At 36.8% G+C, this 19,814-nt stretch overlaps 2 protein-coding genes across 3 annotated transcripts; one reads left to right on the top strand and one right to left on the bottom strand.

Annotated features, from left to right (window-relative positions):
- The first annotated feature begins 65 nt into the window (after positions 1-65).
- LOC139936162 (ragulator complex protein LAMTOR1-like) lies at positions 66-11,923 on the top strand. 2 transcript variants are annotated; one of them, XM_071930917.1, is made up of 8 exons: positions 66-266; positions 3,223-3,366; positions 3,775-3,848; positions 4,491-4,574; positions 5,551-5,628; positions 6,753-6,882; positions 9,565-9,676; positions 11,423-11,923. In XM_071930917.1, exons 2-7 carry the CDS (start codon positions 3,232-3,234, stop codon positions 9,655-9,657), a joined length of 594 nt encoding a protein of 197 aa, XP_071787018.1. In that variant the 5' UTR covers positions 66-266; positions 3,223-3,231; the 3' UTR covers positions 9,658-9,676; positions 11,423-11,923. The 2 variants fall into 2 exon arrangements, with proteins under 2 accessions (XP_071787018.1, XP_071787017.1); XM_071930916.1 differs by having other exon boundaries at positions 9,565-11,923.
- A 113-nt stretch (positions 11,924-12,036) lies between these two features.
- On the bottom strand, positions 12,037-17,720 carry LOC139936161 (leucine-rich repeat-containing protein 51-like). Its single transcript, XM_071930915.1, has 4 exons — positions 17,498-17,720; positions 15,511-15,656; positions 14,640-14,845; positions 12,037-13,714 (listed from the first exon to the last, which is right to left on the bottom strand). Exons 2-4 carry the CDS (start codon positions 15,638-15,640, stop codon positions 13,427-13,429), a joined length of 624 nt encoding a protein of 207 aa, XP_071787016.1. The 5' UTR covers positions 15,641-15,656; positions 17,498-17,720; the 3' UTR covers positions 12,037-13,426.
- Between the last annotated feature and the right edge of the window lie 2,094 nt (positions 17,721-19,814).

Below are 19,814 nucleotides of genomic sequence, written 5' to 3' on the forward strand. Positions count from 1 at the left end.
TTGTTCACCGTTAAGTTGTAATAGCGCCCTCATTAGTGTAAAATGAGCCAGTCAATGGTCACGTGCATGCTAGGAATAGGGAGTTTATCAACTTGACCTCTCGTCTGCTCGTCAACTAACTCCACATTTCGCCAATACAGTGTCGTATTCCTGGGTGAAAAACATATAATTACCAACAATAATCTGCTACAAATCTACGATGTTATTTCTTGCCAGACACTTTGTTTCGTAACTGGGAACTGTTCATGTTTTAAACTTAAAGGAAGGTAATGTATAAAAATTAACAAGCTTTTAATTTTTTTTATAAAATGGTCAAAATGTAAATAATTAATTGCCATTGACACTTGTTTTATTTTCGATTTTATATTTAATTTAATCTTTATTTAATGTTTTTTTTAGTAGTGTTTTACATTGATTTGTACAGCCCACACACATCATAGTTCGCGTTCTTAACTGTGCTATAGTCGACAGTGCCAGCAGTGGCCATACATACTCATTCCACTCATTTGCAATGATATTTTGCAAAGGAAGGAAGGATGTAGCAAGACCTATAAATGTAAAGTAGGGTTACACTTACGTTACAGTTCTAAAAAAATTGACTTCGTTTGTCATGTCTGTTGAATGTGACAATAATACCACTAGAGGATAACTTTCCATATGTCACCACCACTTTTTCACTCATTTTTACAAAAAGGGACAGCCTTTGTTTTGAGGTAAATTGGATAAATTACAAGTCGTAGGAGGTCCCGTTTTTGAGGTGTCCCAAAAATCGTGGCAAATCTTTTACCTCTCTGTGCGCGATGAAACAGTCCCTAGATAAATATTGTGTGGTTTTATTTGCTAAGCAAAGAGTCTCCTCTCCCTTGACAAAAACTTAGAAACACGTAAGGCTCCACTGGATATTTGCAATTGTAAATGCAAAAAGTTTGGTATTTTAGGCATAATTTCTACAAGGTACAAAAATATGTCATAATGTGGAGGCCATATAAAAATATTTGCCCACCCAAAAAGTTTCATCAAACACTATTTCAATTCACAATTCATGATGATCAAATCATGTGACTGAATATTTTGCTGAGCATTCTGGAAAAAAAAATACAGAGGCTTAAAGAAGCCTACATGTGCCTTATATACTTTTCTAATATTTTTTGAGATTTTTTTTTAACCCTCCGATCAATATTATTATTAATATTAATCAGCTTGTTGATTCAATTGTCACTGTTTATTTATACGCTTTATTATAAATTTTTAAGAGAAACAAAATGGAAAAAAATAAATAAAAATCAGATTTGAAAGCCAATGATCATTCACACTTTTTATTAAATTATTTATTTTTGTTATTTTTTGCAACCGTGAAACGTATGCACAAGAGTCATATGCATCTAAATCACGTTCAAACTGTCATGACTGTTGACAAAATTGTATTTTAAATTGTAAAAAAAGTGCTTTTATTCCCCGAATTTAGTACAGAACGAAAGTATCTGCCATGTTGTCTTTCGACATACCTGGACGATTCCATTACACCGCAGGGGTGATACAATATGCAAGATGATTATTTACCATTTTTATTTTGATGTGCCTCTCATATGGAGTTGGAAAAATCATTTTAAAATTTACATCTCCCCATGTATACTTCAAATTCCAGAGTGGCGGCTTAGTTACTTACGAGAAAAAAAACCCAGCAGCTAATCCTAAAAAGAAAAAAATAACTCTCCCTTAGAAATTACCCCTGTGGTTAAATAGAATCGTCCAGGTACACATACGTCGAAAGACAACATGGTGAATATTTCCGTTCCTTTCTAAAATCGGGGTAAAAAACACTTTTTTTACAATTAAAAATACAATTTTTTCAACAGTTTGACTTGTGTTCTAATGTTCTACTAAAGTGCGTTTAAAAATTGTTGTCGCGGGTTGTCGTGAGGGGTCGTGAGTTGTCGGTATTTAGTGCGACCGAGTATATCATTTTGTATCGAATGAAAAAGTGGTGGCGCCATACGGAAACTTTTCCCAACTAGTTCAGTAACTGTCAGCCTCTATAAAAAACCTTGCTTGTTTGATAATTATTTAGGAGGAATGTTTTATTTTCACGTCATGAAACTAGAAAAGAAACCTCCCCTTCTCATTATTGTACCTTTTAATTTTTTGTATCATTTAATTTAATGATTTATGTTTAAAGCTTTTACTTTATTTTTAAAAGCCTGAAAGTTAAACATTACACACGTCAATAAGTTTCTGGTTGTTTTTGTGTTTCATTGTCAAAACTTTAGAAAATAAATATGCCTAGTCTGACCTCAACTTCTAACAAACATACCCCTGATATTATAGCCCCACTTGTGTGGCCAATATCGAGTTGGCAACAAAAAAAGCTTGTATAACCCATAGCATTTTTTTGTGGTCATATTGACGAACAATTTGAGGTAATTTTTTTCAAGGAGTAGAATAGAATACAGCATCTTCTTTCCTTACTTTGATTGCTTATTGTAGACCTGCTGATAATCGTCGTCAGGAGGATGGAGGGTTAAGATTATTGCAACTACTGGTTTACCAACCTCTTTAACTTTAATATACTTTTTTAATACCTTTCATTGAAAGGTGTTTTAGGCCTTGCGACTGTGCCATGGGTGCTAGACATACTTTTAAACTTAGAGCAGCCAAAATGAGTATTGCCACTTTGTGGCGGAATATTTTGTAGAGGCACTGACCTTCTCAGGGCTGTAGAACGATACTTCAATGATGCCCCTGGTCGTCACGTCATTGTCTTGGTGCCCATTGAAATGTTCTCTTAGAAAGTGAAATTCTCAGTATCCTTCTTTTAAAAGAAAAAAACCGACTTGCCCTTTCAAGCAAATCTTTGACTGTCCAATGAGCATTGCCTTTGGCATTGGTTAGCTGACGATTTACTGCAGCTCTACATTTTAATTGGTTTGTAGTACAAACATTGAAGGTCAAAACTGTTTTTAAAAAGGGAATATGGCTGCAGTTATTGACATGATTGACTGTAAATGTATCAAATATGACTGTATCAATCATTTATTGATAATTTCTGATTTAACGCATGCAGTGCCAGTGCACCTCAGTTAATACATTATGAACGTGGGGTAGATCAGGGAGGGTAATGATTGTCATTTGCAAATTCAACGGTAAAAATGTTAACCTCCATTGCATACATTGTCATACTGACATAACTTAATTAATGGCTTTCCTTCTAAATTCTGTTATTAGGTACAGTATATGTATAGGAACATTCAGGCAGAATTGTCTACTACTATACATACGTACCTCCATACATGTCTAGATGAGCAAGTTACACCACATGTAAAAACAATGGGTTGTTGCTTTGGACGAGATGAGGATAAGCACTTGCAGGTTAGTGTCTGTCATGTTCACTTAGAATTTCAATATTCCATTATACATTGTATTGTAGGGTGCCATGACTGAGTAGTTAAGAGCATCAAATTCAAGTTCTGGCGATTTAGTCATCCAAATGTGTGTTCGTGTCCTGGTCATGACACGTGTTTCCTTTAAGCAAGATGCTTTACTGTGTAATTGCTTCTCTTCGCCAAGTTGTATAAATGGGTACCTGCAAGGGTAGAGATTGATATTGTGTATGAAAAGCCACTGGAGCGCCATGGCAGCTGTGAAAGATTAAAGGAATGTTGTGTTGTTGGTCGAATGAATGGGGCACTGATGTAAAGCGCATTGAGACGTTATTGTGAAATGCGCTATTACAAGAACAAGCTGTTGTTATTGTTATCATACTGTTTCTTTGTACAGGATGAAAGTGCGGATGAAAGAAGTGGGCTCTTAGCAGATCCTGGTCGACATCCTTCTAGTCGACCAATAAACAGGTACTAAGGCATTGTATACAATGATGAGAAGGGAAGCTTATTATGACATCGCGCAAGTTGGATAATTCTGTATTATACCAGAAATAGAAACACTTTTTACTAAGTTCTGTATGCTAGGCTAAGTGTTATCAAGATAGCTTCTCCCATGTAGTAGAATTTAGGACAGTTTGGAGACATGCAAATGCCTACAGTTGTGACCAGGGCCCAATTTCAAAGCTCTGCTTACTACCAAATTCTGCGCTTGTGATCATCATTCATCGATTTCTGCTCTAGCTGTTTTAGCCGAGAACGCCTAGTAACTTGGACTATGCACAAGCAGAAATTCCTACATGTAGCTAACATGACGTAAGCGCAGAAATCACTGGCTCCGTAAGCCCTGATTCTTTGCTTAAAGTAAGCAGAGCCTTTAAATTGGATCCTGAAAACACCAGGAAGTTGTATGACTTTGTTCTACAGTCATGACAGTCCCAAATAACAATTGCTTTCTATTGGAATATGCAGACTGTACCAATTTTGTCTACATTCAGGTTTTGAATTACCAGAGCACTATATTTTGGCAGATAATAGATGCTTGGGTATCAAGGTCAACAAGAGACTGCGGTTATTTTTTTATTGCATTTGGCTCATTTTTATTATTTTCAGTGAGTATGGCAGTCAGAGCCCTAATGCCCTAAAGATAGGTGATGAACAATCAGAGCTAAACAGGATACTGCACAAGGCAGCAAAGTAAGTAATTCTCAGTAGTATTTTGCATTTATTTTTTGGAATGTCATTATTGTACCATGAAAACGTAGTTGAAAGCCAAGGACCCCAATAGACCAATCCATTAGGCTCCACCCACGGCGCGCGTGTGAGCAAGAACACGTGAACCTCTCCAATGCCATTCTGCACTACTCTGCCGCTGGCCCCCAAGCATACCCACACTGATGTCAGACTTTATTCGTCAGACTTTTGGTTGCACCATGGGCATTGATTGGTCAATTACGCAATGGGGCGGAGCTTATTGGATCGGTCTATTTGATAACTATGTTTAGCACATAATCTTCATTGTGTTTTTCTAACTTTTCTGAAATGGAAAAGTTCTGCGACAATGCACAAACCAAATGCTTTGAATATTTGTTTTATATAAACCACACATAGATCTTCAAATGTCATTTGAAGTTGTTTGCACAATAAACTTGAAAATAGTCACGGAAAGTTGTCAAACCCACAGTTGTCAAATTCTTCAATACAAAACTAAACAAAATTGATGACTCCATGTGAACACCAACCTTGTTTGATACGACCATGTCTTGTTTGGACAAAAAGAACGATTATTTTGGAAAATGCGCTGTGAAGTATTCCATAATTACTGTAGGACTGCTGTTTAAAATAAGCGAGTGACTCGACAGTATACAAAACATGGCATGAAAAATGATGAAGTTAATCAAATGACAAGCATGTGTGTGTATGATTACAAATGTTAATCACTTGTGTTGCGTGTTGAATTTTTCCGTTTTGCCAATACAAAATTTATATTTTAATGTTACATGCACTATATTTTTTACATCCTTCCTAATGTAGCACATGTATGTGAAGTTGTTTTCTACAGTCTTTTTCTAAGATGATAGTTTGTCAATGGCTGACAATTTCAAGATTATATTTGTGTCCTTGGAATGATACGAATGAAATTAATTTGATGATCGATCTTTAATTTGTTTAGTGATGTGATTGATGTATCAGCAATCGACTCACATACAATGGAGCAACATGAATACTTAGACAGAGCCAGGACATACAGGTAATTCCATCATTTCTTTTTTCAATGTTTCCTGTATTTGTTTTTAACTTGGCTCCTGCCAATTCAATTTATAAGTACTCAGATATGTAATTACGTACATGTATTGAAATTTTCTCGTTTATTGTACGTACAATGGCCATGCAACGTGCAGTGTATCTGGAGATTTAGAATGCTGGTATTATTTTGTAAGCTGCACACAAGCGCCTTGTTTCAAGGCATACAGGTTTCCTCCAGGTTATTTTTGCTAACATTTTAGTGCCTCAGAAAACAGGAAGTTGTGTGTGCTTAGCCCGTTTCTCTTTTTTTAAAGTCTGTTTAATAATAACAGTTAGTGTATAATAGCACTTTTTGCGCCTGAAGGGTGTCCCAAAGCGCTTTACATTTTTACCCCTGGTCACTGGGCCTTAAATCATTCCTTGAACCATCTCAGCTCCCTGGGGAGTATACAGCCTTGTGCAACTAAATGCGCTACTGAGCTAAATCAATCACAAAACCATCTCTGCCCACAGATACCATTTACATGTGTATGTCACGCATAGAGTATTTTATTAGATACAACAGCCTGTTCCAATCACCCTCTTTAGACCTAATTGCATACCTTTTTGTCAGCAATAACTCACTGATTGGTAAAATTTATTTGAAATGTTGTGAATCGTGCATCGGAAATTTGTTTGTTGTTGCCCTTCAATATTGTTTGTTTTACCTGTGGTGGCTCTTGCTTTTGACCATTTTTATATGACGGCAGAATTTTTAATTTTTTGCTATTGTTGAAAAATATTAAGATTTTGTTGTTGCATGGTTGGCATGGTTGGATTGTGTGTGAAGCGCTCGCCTCTCACCAAGGTGACCCTGGTTCGATTCCCAGCCAGGGCCATATGTGAGTTGAGTTGTGCGTTGGTTCTCTGCTGTGCCACGAGGGTTTTCCAGACCAACCGGTTTTCCTCCCTTGGGAAAAATCAAACACTTTCCATCTCCGCTGTGCTCCATGGTCATAATGAGTTGATGTGGTTGGCTGCCAATTGTGCCCTTGCATGCCTGCTTCTCGAACACGTTGTAGCCGCGTAACTGCAAGTAAGGGTGATTATCCCCCCAAATTATTTATTATTTATTTATATCTTTGACAGCTCACGAGTAGCCGTAGTTGTTACTGGGACTAAGAAGTCCTCCTCTAGTTTACTGGTCTTGCCACATGGTGTCTCTGTGCCATACACAGTGTTGGCTGATGAGCCAGTCTCACTTGCAGATATTAATTTGGTAAGTGTAGTTATAAACATAATACATCTTTTTGAAATGTCATGAAAGTTCACATCTGAAATAGTTAGGAGCGACTGGCGGGCTAGAAGTCGAAAGATCAACTGTTTCAGTAGTTCGGAACAACTCTGGAGCTTTCAGACGTGAATCTTGTTATGAGCCGAGCCAATGTAAATGTAATGTAAAGTTCTCCTGTCTAAAACCAAAATTTGTAATGTGATTCACTTTAATAAAGTCCAAAACCATCTCGGAACACAAAATGTTGGACTCTTTAATTATAGTGAAATGTATGATCCCGTGTAAAATACTAGTGTTGTCCTCAGTTCAACTGAATCAAACAAACATGTTATTTGATGCTGATGGGTTTCTGGGTATTACACGTAGGTATATAATGGTGCCAGAGAAAACAGGAAAATGCTGCACTGTATGAGGTTGACCACTTCCTCTTTTGAAATAATGTAGAAAAATAATGCACAGCACTCGGTAAATGTGCATATTGATGAAGTGCACATTACACGGCACGGTAGAAAAACTGGAGTCGGGTAAAATATACTCAGTTATAAACCAGAATTTAAGCTTCTTTGGTTGAACTCAACCAGTATGAGTGACTTCAGCCATGAAGTAGGATCCCATTCCTGCAAACAAATATCTCTGGAATTGTTTTTTAAAGATAATGGATTTTGTAGCTAAACATTTTGCAGAGATGTTATTATTCAGGAAACTGTTGTAGGTGGTTTAGTTGGTGAACGTGCAGTTTGTGACAATTGCATGATGACATACAGCCACTGCCTGTTACATATTGCGTGACACTTGCTACATAAAATTGGGGAGGTAGTGCTCTACCGGCCAGGCTTCGAATTGATGATACCCAAGCCTACATCCGTATGGACATGATGGACTGTAAAGGGGTTAACCCTGTTTCAGCCCTAGGAGTAGGTGGCAACGGCCTCTGGAAAAAATAATTGTAGCCCACACCTTGAAGTGGCCTTCAGGCCTTGTGTGTCAGGCGACTTGCATAAAAAAATAAAAAATAAAAACAAAAAATATTGCATTAAACATGTTAAATCTTTGGTTGAATTTGGTAGCCAATCAAATAACTAGCTTCAGAAGCACTCCAAGGCATGTTTGGGGATATTTTATCATGAAATGGTCTATTACAAAGTTGCATGTCCAATGACAGAAAGTCATTGTATAAAACAGAATGTTTGAAACTTGTACAAATTTTTGAATGTTTGAAACTTTGTACAATTTCTTTTGAGAAGAGCTGGTCGTCTTATGTACACTTTAATAATGAAATAGTTATGTGGTGTGCAATTGTCTGAGTCATGCACTGTATTCTGGTATTGACATCAGATGACCTTTGATAATGCAAACAAGATCAACCTGCAAGCAGTAAACATATAATTCTCAATTTGCCGTATTCATACATACACTTACTGTATATATCTACTATAGTTTTAAATAGATGTGCACTACAAAACTACTATGATTAAAAACTGTTTGAGTTATATTATTAAATGTGCAAACAAACTTCTTATAAAGTCAAAGTTGGAGATGAAACTTTGCATGCTGGAAACATTGTCTAATCTCATGCTGCGTATTTAAAAGCTTCAATTTGATGTTCTTTTTCCAGAAGCTAGAGTTTGTATGTTTTATGTATTTCTACTGTTTGTAGTTTGATAATTACCTGAGTAATATAATACTCAATAATAATGGCAATAATAATAGTTATGAATGGATTACCGTTTGTACAAATACTGTATGGGAATGTATCATTGCATCATGCTTTTGAACCAAACCATTATCATCAATGGTTTAAATGAGGGTCAAATGTTTAAAGTACCAAAGGTACTGCACTTGAAGATTACATTCCAAAATGAAAGATCTGATGGACCTTTTATGCACGTGGCTCCACCAGCTGTGTGCAAGCAGTGCATACGTAAACATGTTGTTTATTATGCACAGCATTTTGAGTTGAAACAAGAGATCCATGTAACCCGAATGTAACACTGGATACAATAGAGACAAATATGTTGGCATGTACAGTAGATGTTCAGTAGATGTTTGGAACCCAAGTCATATTTGGGAAAGATTTGTTTTATCACATTCTTGTATTATTATAAATGGCTGCCGTTTCATAAGGCAAGGGTGGTGGGTGCTCCCTGCTTTTGTTGCTCCCTACTTTTGTTTCATCCGTCGATTTCACCAAACTCTTCCTAATTTAGGATTAATCTTAAGACTTAGGATGAGTCCCAGCCCTGCACTGTAGCATGCAAACCTTCAGACTACTCGGCCTAACTCGAGATAGGATTCATCCTAGTGTTTCGTGAAATCAGCTGCTGGGCCCTTTGCAAAGATCATTTGAGCATTTAGTAAATTACTGTCTTTCCATAGTAATTAGTTGTGGATTTTACTGAGAGAAGCTGTTCTTCCCTCCAACTTCAATGCCTTGATTTTTACAGTACAATTGTTACTTCCATATCTTTCTATAAAGTTTCCACTTTATTATTACTTTATGCCTGTGATTTTTTCACAGAACTCGTGGAAAGTACCAAGTTATTGGTGCTTACACACACTGATGTATATGGGTAAAACCAAAATGAATATTCTTTATCCTTGATGCATATTCAACATCATCTTTATTAGTGTTCTTATTCTTTTTCCTTCTCTTATAAATTTTTTCAGATCACAGTTGCTTCTGAAAATGCCTCCAAGGCAGTCAGTGGCGTCAAAGTAAAACACAGAGAGGATCTGGTTGTGCAGTTTCCAATGGTCTGACAGATGCCGTAATACAAATGTAATTTGTACATACAATTTTGAACAAAAAAAAATACATTACGTATGTAAGACTTATTGTATCAATTGGTATGATGTACAGTCAATACGCTCTTGTTGTTCGATGGAACAAACGTATCATTGATGGTGGAAATGATTTGTTTTCTAACTCCCAAAAAAGATAAATAATTTAAATACCCATGTCCAGCCAGGCCATAGATCCAACCTATGCCTAGATCTTAAGACTAGTGGGCAGGATTTGTGGAGTGTCGATGCTAAGTGGTCTATTGCACCTGGCTCAAGTTCTAGTGTTGACAGGTCACTGGTCATGGCACTTTGTGTCTTTGTGCAAAAGACTTTACTATATATACTTCGTCCTTGGGATGGGGCGTTATGTCGTAGGTCCTGGGCAATGAACGTAAAAGAACCATGTACAACTATTGTTCAGAGAAAGGCTTTGGCCACAGTGTGTTCTGGTATGGTTAGCTGCAAATCTGTCAACCCTTATGGTTGTTATTTTTTGCAGTTTGCTCTGGGGCTGTTAACTAATCACATGGACACATTGTCTTGTGAAATAAAGGCAGATGATGTGGCATCTGTCAGTGTAGTATGAGTCATTACCTGTGTGTCATGAAACCAGGAGTTGTCCCTTACTGAGGGGTTTACAGTCTGACCTGTTTTTTTTGCAATTACATGAAGTTAAACTCCCAAAGCATTCACTGATCCATAAGGGTGTAGTTACGCTTACTGTAAGCAAAGAATGGGTGCTTATAGGGAAGCATGGAATTCCGAGATTGCGTCAAGGGTATTGCGCGGGTTAAGCAGGGAATTTTGTGCGTGCTCCACATAACTACATTTCCTAGGCATTACTAGGCATTCTTCACTTACACAGTTCGCTCAAAAGTTAGATGCTTAGCACCCTTGTGGCATTACAGAATACATGCCTATGAACTACCCCTAAGTTTGCTAACCCTGAAATGCCCAGTACTGTACAAAGTAACTCTTTATGTAAAAAAAAGTGACACCGTCAATATTCATTTTTTGCTGTTGTGGGAATTCAGGTATGGTACATTTCTTTGCCTGAACACTGTCAATTTTACTTTTTAATGAGAGACAAACTTTGCCAGCCAGCAACATGATATCATGTGGTTAAAAAGCATACCTACATGTCGGTGTCAACCCTTTTATTTTGTACCATGTAATACCATCCCTGTGGTCTCAAACGATGGTTGTAATTCTAATACTGCCCTTTTGAATAAATCATTTGAAACAGTTTTTTTTTAAATGACAAATGATGTACTTTTTGTTATGGGTAGTACAATTGATTTAAAAGCAGTGGACACTATTGGTAATTATTCAAAATAATAATTGGCATAAAACCTTTCTTGGTGACGACTAATGGGGAAAGGTTGATGGTATAAAACATTGCGAGAAATGGCTCCCTCTGAAGTGCCATAGTTTTCGAGAAAGAAGTAGTTTTCACGAATTTGATTTTGAGACATCAGATTTAGAACTTGAGGTCTCGATATCAACCATCTAAACACACACAACTTCGTGTGACAAAAGTTATTTTTCTTTCATTATTATCTCGCACCTTCGATGACTGATTGAGCTCAAATTATCACGGGTTTGTTATTTTATGCGTATATTATGTTGAGATACACCAACTGTGAAGGTTAGTTGTTGACAATTACCAATAGTGTCCACTGACATTAAGGGTGATATATGGGTAATTTTATAGCATCTTTGATATTTTTCTTCTGTGAAGGGCGCCCATAATTTCACCAATCAAGATAAGCAAAAAGTGACGGTTAAGATGTCGCAAAAAAAGGTATTATTCAGTTCAATTGCTTTGTTGTTATTGTTTGGGAGGGGTTTTATGATGTTTGGTTTGGGTTTTCTTTCTTCCAATCTTTGTACAATCCAAGAAAAAGTCTTTTTGAAAGGACCATTTTGATCAGCAGCCGATTTCACCAAAGTAGTGAGTTATTGCGCCATGTCGTACAACTTTGTGAAATTGGCTGTACATGTAGGGCCCAATTTCATGGCACTGCTTTGCAGAATTCTGTGTTTTTACTATGCCCTGTAAAGTGTGTGATTTCTATAGGACGTACGTGCAGAATTCCAGGATAAGCATGGGCATGCCATTGGACCCAGACTTGATTTTGTAAATGTAATGCCGTTTTGGCTGGATTGCATTTATCATTTGTAAAGCTTTATGTATTACTACTTTATGTAATAAAACAATATCAGTTTCTTAATTGAAAAACTAATCGTTGCAGTTTTTATCCTTCATGCTGCACTTGCTTGCTACGTTAAGTTGAATGTAAAAGTCTATTGATGACGGAAGAAGGCTGATATAACACTCGTCCAAGAAAGAGGTCGTTTGACATTTGTTTTAGTCATCAGTTTTACCAATACACAAAATAACATCAAATTAGACACGTTTAATTGAAGTACTGCTACACATTTGTTATGGCAAAATTGTTAAGTTAAACTTATTTCACTTGTGGAAGCAACACTGGTACTTGTTTAGTTAAATGTTTGTCACAGTTGTATCATTCCGACTTTGCAATTCTGGCAATACCGTCAGTGTTCTCCCGAGACTGCTGCTCCCCACAAGACTACTGCTGTTGCGACTCTGTTCTCATGTAACGGAGGGCAGTCGGGTATACAAGAGCCGCATGCGCGAGCAGTTTTCAACCACTATGAGAGCTACATGTAGCTACTCAACGTATTACGCTTTCACAACCTTAACGATTTGTTCACAAATCTAGTAATGACACCAATCTATCAGAACATATTTCTCTGCTTTGATCTTGATGTCGGATAACATTTTGTTATAGTGTGATCTTATTCTCTTGCCTGGCTGACATGAAAAATAAGCAATACAACACACTCTTTAACTGTCAACAAAAGTTGTTGTACTCCCACGATCAAAATTAATAGCAGTGGCATTTTTAAGGTTGGAAACCGGGTTACATTATGTTTTTTTTTTTTTTTTTTTTAATACGGAATGGATTCTGAATTGGAATGCAACAGTGATCCTCCTGTTGGTTTCATTTTGCAAAATTAGTAAAGAGAGTAAAGTGTTCAGACATTAACATGGCAAATTACAGCGATACAGTTATGTTTATATTACCACTAGCACTATCAATCTCACTTAATACAAATTACAAAAATACAATTTGTTTGTATACATTTAATTTTCCACCCCATAAAATAAGTTCATCAGATCATACATTTACATACATGTTTAATAATTATAATCAAAATGAAAATATACATTTCCCCGTTTAAAAATCTGTGTACAAAAATTGATCTAATGACTAACAACAAAAATGGACGGAAATTACTGATAGTTTTGAACATATTAACATCAAGTCTACAAGTTCTACATTCAGTGAGAAATAATTGTTGAAAGGAATCCAACATTTTACAAACTCATAACCAAAGTTGAAACAAAAACTCAGTTTGCCTTTAAGAAATTTGATGCATGCTGTGGTTGAAATGTGAGTAAGGACGACTAGTGTTATTTGCTATTCAACTAATCGCACAGCAAAATGATGCCACTTGTTGACTATTGCAATTTTTTAATAAACTTATTCACAATAAACCAAAACCATTCGTTTTTAATGTTTCCATATCAATGTTAAAATTTGATATAACTGAGGGTGACTGTGTGAATGTTCTCAAAGAAATCTTGGCAAAAAAATCCTAAATGATACACTTCCTCCTATTTGAACCCATTCACCCCTAAACTCCAAACAGTTTATGACTCTTCCTTTTTCTTCGGTGTCTTTCGTTTCCCATAAGTCCGTTCCCATGTAACGGCATTCTGGCGATCGGACTTAGTGACACAGCTGAAGTCAATCTTCTTCAGTTGTGGAAGTTTAGCTACGATGCTTTGTCTGTAACCCTTCTGATCCTCAATGGGATTCCCATGAAGGGTCAGAGCGATCAGATTGGGTAGGCCAGCAAGCTTCTCCATCTCACTGATGTTGGTGATGTTGTTGCCATGGAGATACAACACTTTCAGCTTGGTGTATTTCAGAAGTATCTGAAAAGTAGGAGAAAGGATATGTCTGTTTTATTTAGCCTCATCAGTTTTCAATTTACTTTTCTCTCTGGGGCCCCTGGACACGTACACAATTAAAAATTAGGTTTAACTCAATTTTCCCAAGCTGTTTTTTGCTTTGAGAATATGGATTCTATCGTGTCTACAGTTGGTCTTTTTCTTATGCTGCGCCTCCAGGTATCTGGAAATCTCGACCACTTGCTCTTTGATCTTGTCTAGTACCCAACAAAATTCAAATCTCTTCTCAAAACTTATCTTATGTCACATGAATTCAAGGACTAATTTGACTTATTTGGTTGTGTCTGTTTTTCTTTTGTTTTGTTTTTGGTTTGATTGCACCTTGAACGGTGGATATGTGCTCATTACAAGTCATTGTTGTATTGGTTGCACTGAAAAGCAAAGGATGCCTATTTTATCACACAAGCGCCTTAAGCGTAACTGAATTACGGGTATTAGCGCTACAAGAAGCCACTATTGTCTTAATAGACTGGCCTTATACTTCGCTGTTGAAAGGGCAATGCAGTTTCTCCTTATAAAATGGCATGTATGGTGGCAAGTTAAATTTCTACCGTAACATTTCGAGGGGCACCAATACTAGGAGCATGTAGGCAATTGCTTCCATTACCTCCATGAAGTATTAGGCCTGCAAAGTACAAACCTTCATAACTCATTCTCTGATCAGTTTCCATGCCATGATTACGTTTGTGTTTACTTTGGTAAACTCGGCAGGATCCTAAAGTGAGGACATAAAGCCAAGGGTGCTTGACTGTTGGTAGGGTGCTTGATTGTTGGTGGGGTGCAGATTGGACACAAAAGTGCTATCATGAACAAACTTGTTAAGCTTGGTAAGAAATCTTGATAGGCAAATTTTTGATTTCCGTATTAGCAGTTTGTGAGAGCTACTTACTGGATCAATTTTAGAGAAGTCGTTAAAGGAGAGGTCAATCCAGGTCAAATCTTCTGGGAATTCAACGATCTTGATCAGGGTGGTGTCAAGGCCTGTCATCTCCGACATCTGATTGTTATTAAGCTTAACTGTTTGGGTGTTGACCTTCCCTTCAGAATTCTTGTCATTTTTGTTGATTTTCACTCTCGGATCTTCATCCAGTACATCTGCAAAAAAAAAAAAACATACAAAGTTTTCTCAATAATTATTCAAGTACAAGACTCCCATAATTAAAAAATAAAGGCATGAGAAATGCTGTGAATTACGTGTAGATTTTTCTTTTGGTGAAGATCCTAAACTCTTTTTCCTAAAACACTATTACGTCATACAATACTAGTGCCCTCTTTAAATGTGAACTCCAGTAGCCAAAATTTGATACAGTTTACAATACTTTGCAATCCTGATTGTCTAAGGGTGTATGATATAATTACATTGGGCTGATTTCTTCAGAAAAGGAGGTGCAAGGATCGAGTCCCACTTTTATAACTTTGGTTTTATCCCCGAAATTAAGAGTCCTCTTTATGGTAATACAGGTACATGTGTATTGATTCTCAATTTGATTTGTTTATAACAACACCCCCACTTGTTAGGAAATAAAGTGTGAATTATATTAAATAATTAGCTGATTACCATCTCATGACTGCAGAATATGTCACGTTCACCAAAACCATTAAACGAAACGACTGCTTATCAAAGATACCCAGTACATGTGCTAGGTATATATCAGCTGCCACAAAAAGGAAAGCATTTCCAATTGTTTTTAAGGGAGCCATTAACAGAAAGTTCAAGACAAGATACTCTAGATTGTAACAATTTCAACAAGTTGCTTCACCTTCCACTAATAGCATTCCCTTGAATGAATAATCCAAAGTTGGATGGTTGCAGTTGTCATTCTTGGCATCAATGCCACCTCTTGGGCTTAACTCAGTCATTGCATCTACTTCCAGCTTACACATGTACATGTATGATGTAGGTTACCTAGGAGTTGGAGATGACATGAAACAGATATATTATCGTATATTTTATTTAAACTAAAACAGCACACTATTGCGGTAGTGTTACTAAAAACTAATGAGTGAATTTAAACCATGTTTCTTATGCCTTTGGGAAGTAACGTTTGTTCGTTTATATTGCAAGCTTGTGTTTTGTAGATCCTCTCATTTCAACCACCCCAGGCCCTCAACCCATCCCAATTACAAGCCCAACCAGGCAGTGCTCTGCTCGTTAACGATGCTCGCCGTTCATTCATTAAAGCGCACACATAACTCAACCGTTAAATGTAGAAGTGTCATGCATCCAAATCACTTTCAAATTGTTTATTTTATTTTTTTTTAACTGTAATAAGAAAGATTTTTCACCCCAAATTAGTAACCAACGCTATTAACCGCCATATTGTCTTTCGAGGTACCATTCTACTGCAGGGATTATTTCTATGGACTGAGTTGCATTCTATTCTTCTCGTAAATAACTAAGCCACCACTCTGGAATTTGAAGTTACGAGGGGAGATTTAAATATAATATGTTGTTATTGAAATTCAATGAGAGCTGAGGCACATAAAAGGGTTTAATCATCTTGCATTTTGTATTACCTGTGAACAAAAATGAAAGTGGTGAACATGTTGAGGGAAGTAAAGAACATGCGCTGCAACACAACTTTGGCAATTTGTTAACTCAACAAAAAGGCAATGCAAATTGCAAGCATTATGATGAATAGTGGGGAAACCGACGTTATTGATGGTAAACGCTCCTAAACTATTCACAACCTATTATTTTTCAAAAGATCAGAGATTAGTAATCTCTTATCCGACGAGGCCCAAAATGATACTAGACCCTACTTCTAGAAACTATAAGGCTATATCCTAGCGTCATACGTTATCGACCCTTATATGTTTTCAAACCCCAACTTTGATTCCCGTTTACCGCGAGATTGTGCAAGCTGCACCGGTTGCAGAAGCTATGCAGTTTACTCACGGTCTGTATTTTTATCAGGCTTAATCATGCTGAGAATACATTTTCTTTATGTTGGTTATGCTCAAACAATTATAAAATGATTGATTTTTGGTACAAATCACTAAAACATTATTATTATGCCAACATTCAATTGGGTCAAAGAAACATTATCCAATCTCCAAAGTTCAAAACAAAATTACTATCTGCAAGATTGAGTTTCATTCTGTTCAACTCACTAGATGGATCACGTGAGGTGGTTACTAAAGTAATTGGGATTCTATGGTGTGCCAATATGAGGAAAATATTGTAGGTTAACTTTGTCACTCATTTTTACAAAAAGGGATATCTCATTGAGGTAAATTAGATACTATATTATTTCATTTCGAATGAAAAAGTGGTGGCGCCATACGGAAACTTTTCCATATTGTAAGTGAACTGAAAATGACAATTTTATTTTTGGATTAAAGCCATTGCATTGGAACCTTTCGGTACAGAAAAAAACCCACAAGTTCACAGATTTACAAATAACTTACAGGGTTTACAGCAGGTAGTGGTGAAAGACTTCCCTTGAAATGTTATTCAATGAAATGCTTTACTTTTTGAGAAAACAGTACGAATTAGCGAGAATTATTACGGATTTATTTTAAACACATGTCATGCCACGGCGAAACGCGCGGATACACGGGTGGAGATAAGGCGAGGTACACTACAATTTTACATAAGAATTTTAGGTACACTACAAAATTAGATCGTTTACGTTCCAGTTATTACAATTTACCTTTATTTTTTATTTTTATAGTTCGTAGGCCCATGGTAGGCCTACTAAAAACAATTTTTGTAGTTAATTTTACGACCATTTATTGACCTACCCTCCTCCCTGACCGCCACCGTGACCTTGTTTAAGTTGTTGTAACTTGAATTGACGAATTCGGTTAACAAAACAAATCTTCGAGATTGCGTATGAGTAACTATGGATAAGAAAACACCTCAGTCTTAAAGTCATTCAGCAGGATGAAGCGCCACAAAAAGTCTATAGACACGGAAGATGTTTAAGTCGCCATCTTGGTTGTTCAGGGTAACGAACTTTAGTAGTAGAGATAGAGGACTTAAACTTGTCTAAGTCGCGTTGTACTTTTTTGACCGCATGAGGGCGTATAAATGTGTTTTCGCAAATACTGGGTATGGGGCGCGCGCGTAAATGTTGGAATTAGGTGCATTGTGGTCTAGCTGGTAGCAAAATTTGATTCATATCTATCCCACAATGCACCTCATTCAACAGTCTGCGCTTGCGCATTGCAAATGCCAATGCGTAAGCGCAGACTGTAGAATGAGGTGCATTGTGGGATATATATGGATCAAATTTGGATACCAGCGAGACCACAATGCACCTAATTTCAAGCTTTACGTGCGCGCCCACGTATTTGCGATAAGGTCTATAGAAAAATATAACTATTTCTATGGTGTTTTCATAAAATTATGCGGGTAAGCAACACTATGAACTTGGGACCAGCATCAAAACCGAGGCATAGAAACAACTCTAGCCTGACGCCATTGTCTCAGCTTATTATGCTATTAGGGACAATACTGTAGGCGCATAATTGAAGACTGCAACGAGACTTCTTAAACTGGTTCTGTCTCTAGCCATTGGGATGCCACATCGAAATGTTACCCCAAAAGCTTTAAATATAGTTACTTTTTAAATTACTTTACACGTGGAATGAACAATATCCAACTTGTGGTTGTAGGGGAAATAACCGGACATTAAACTATTCATGTGACCTCACGCTATTGCTGTGACTGAGGGACCGTGTTCACGTAGGGACCGTAAGCAACAACTTCAAAGATTGCTAAAACTTAGTCACTACATGTATATATATTTCCTGATTCTCACATCACATTGTCAGGCCTACACCTACTAGTCTAAGCGGTTGGCCATTATATAATCACAATACATGGCTTCGGTTGTCACGGTTAAGCAAAACTTAATCCTCATTGTTCAAAAACCGCGTCCTATCCTTCAACAGGTCGACCTGTATGTTAGATGGTCTGTCCACTATGCTTTGGTTCATTATTAATAACAATGGTGTGCTTTGCCAGTTGTGGAAAGATACCACAACAGGTCCCGGTCAACCAGTCGATACTGCCCATCTATGTTAACCATTGCCAGTAGAGCCTTCATATAAAAGGCACGTTGGCAGTCTAGGGTCTTTTAATAAAGAAATTAACTCTTGTAACATAAGTTTTTTGTTTTATCCGATATAAAATGTTGGTTGAATTTTTTTTTTGCCCACTGACTCTATATACGAATTCAAACTTTAAACTTCACTTTTGCGCTATGAAAAATTCGCATGTTTAAAAAATGAAGAAATTAAATTGGATTGATAATTTCCGTGTTATCTCAAGTACTTACTTATGAACATCTTATTAAAAAGGAAAGTAACATTTAAAGAAAATCTCAGAGCTTAAAATATAATTTCTACAGTCTTTAGTACAGTACTTTTCCCCGTGGAATGAACCATATCCAATTTGTGGCTGTAAGGGAAACAACCGGACATTAAACTATCCATGTGACGTCACGCTATTGCTGTGAGGGACCGTGTTTACGTAGGGACCGTACGCAACAACTTTAAAGATTGCTGAAACTTATTCACTACATGTATACATATCTTTTCCTGATTCTCACATCACATTGTCAGGCCTACACCTACTAGTCTATGCAGTGGGCCGTTATATAATCACAAGACACGGCTTCCGTTGTTATGGTTAAGCAAAACTTAATCCTCATTGTTCAAAAACCGCGTCCTATCCTTCAACAGGTCGACCTGTATGTTAGATGGTCTGTCCACTATGCTTTGGTTCTTTGTTAATAACAATGGTGTGCTTTGCCAGTTGTGGAAAGATACCACAACATGTCCCTGTCAACCAGTCGATACTGCCCATCTATGTTAACCATTGCCAGTAGAGCCTTCATAAAAGGCATGTTGGCAGTCTAGGGTCTTTTAATAAAGAAATTAACGCTTGTAACATGTGTTTTTTGTTTTATCCGATATAAAATGTTGGTTGAAATTTTTTTTGCCCACTGACTCTATATACGAATTCAAACTATAAACTTCACTTTTGCGCTTTGAAAAATTCGCATGTTTAAAAAGAAAAGAAATTAAATTGGATTGTTAACTCATGTGTTAA

This window comes from Asterias amurensis, chromosome 4, assembly GCF_032118995.1.
Source record: "Asterias amurensis chromosome 4, ASM3211899v1".
NCBI classification, from domain to species: Eukaryota; Metazoa; Echinodermata; class Asteroidea; order Forcipulatida; family Asteriidae; genus Asterias; species Asterias amurensis.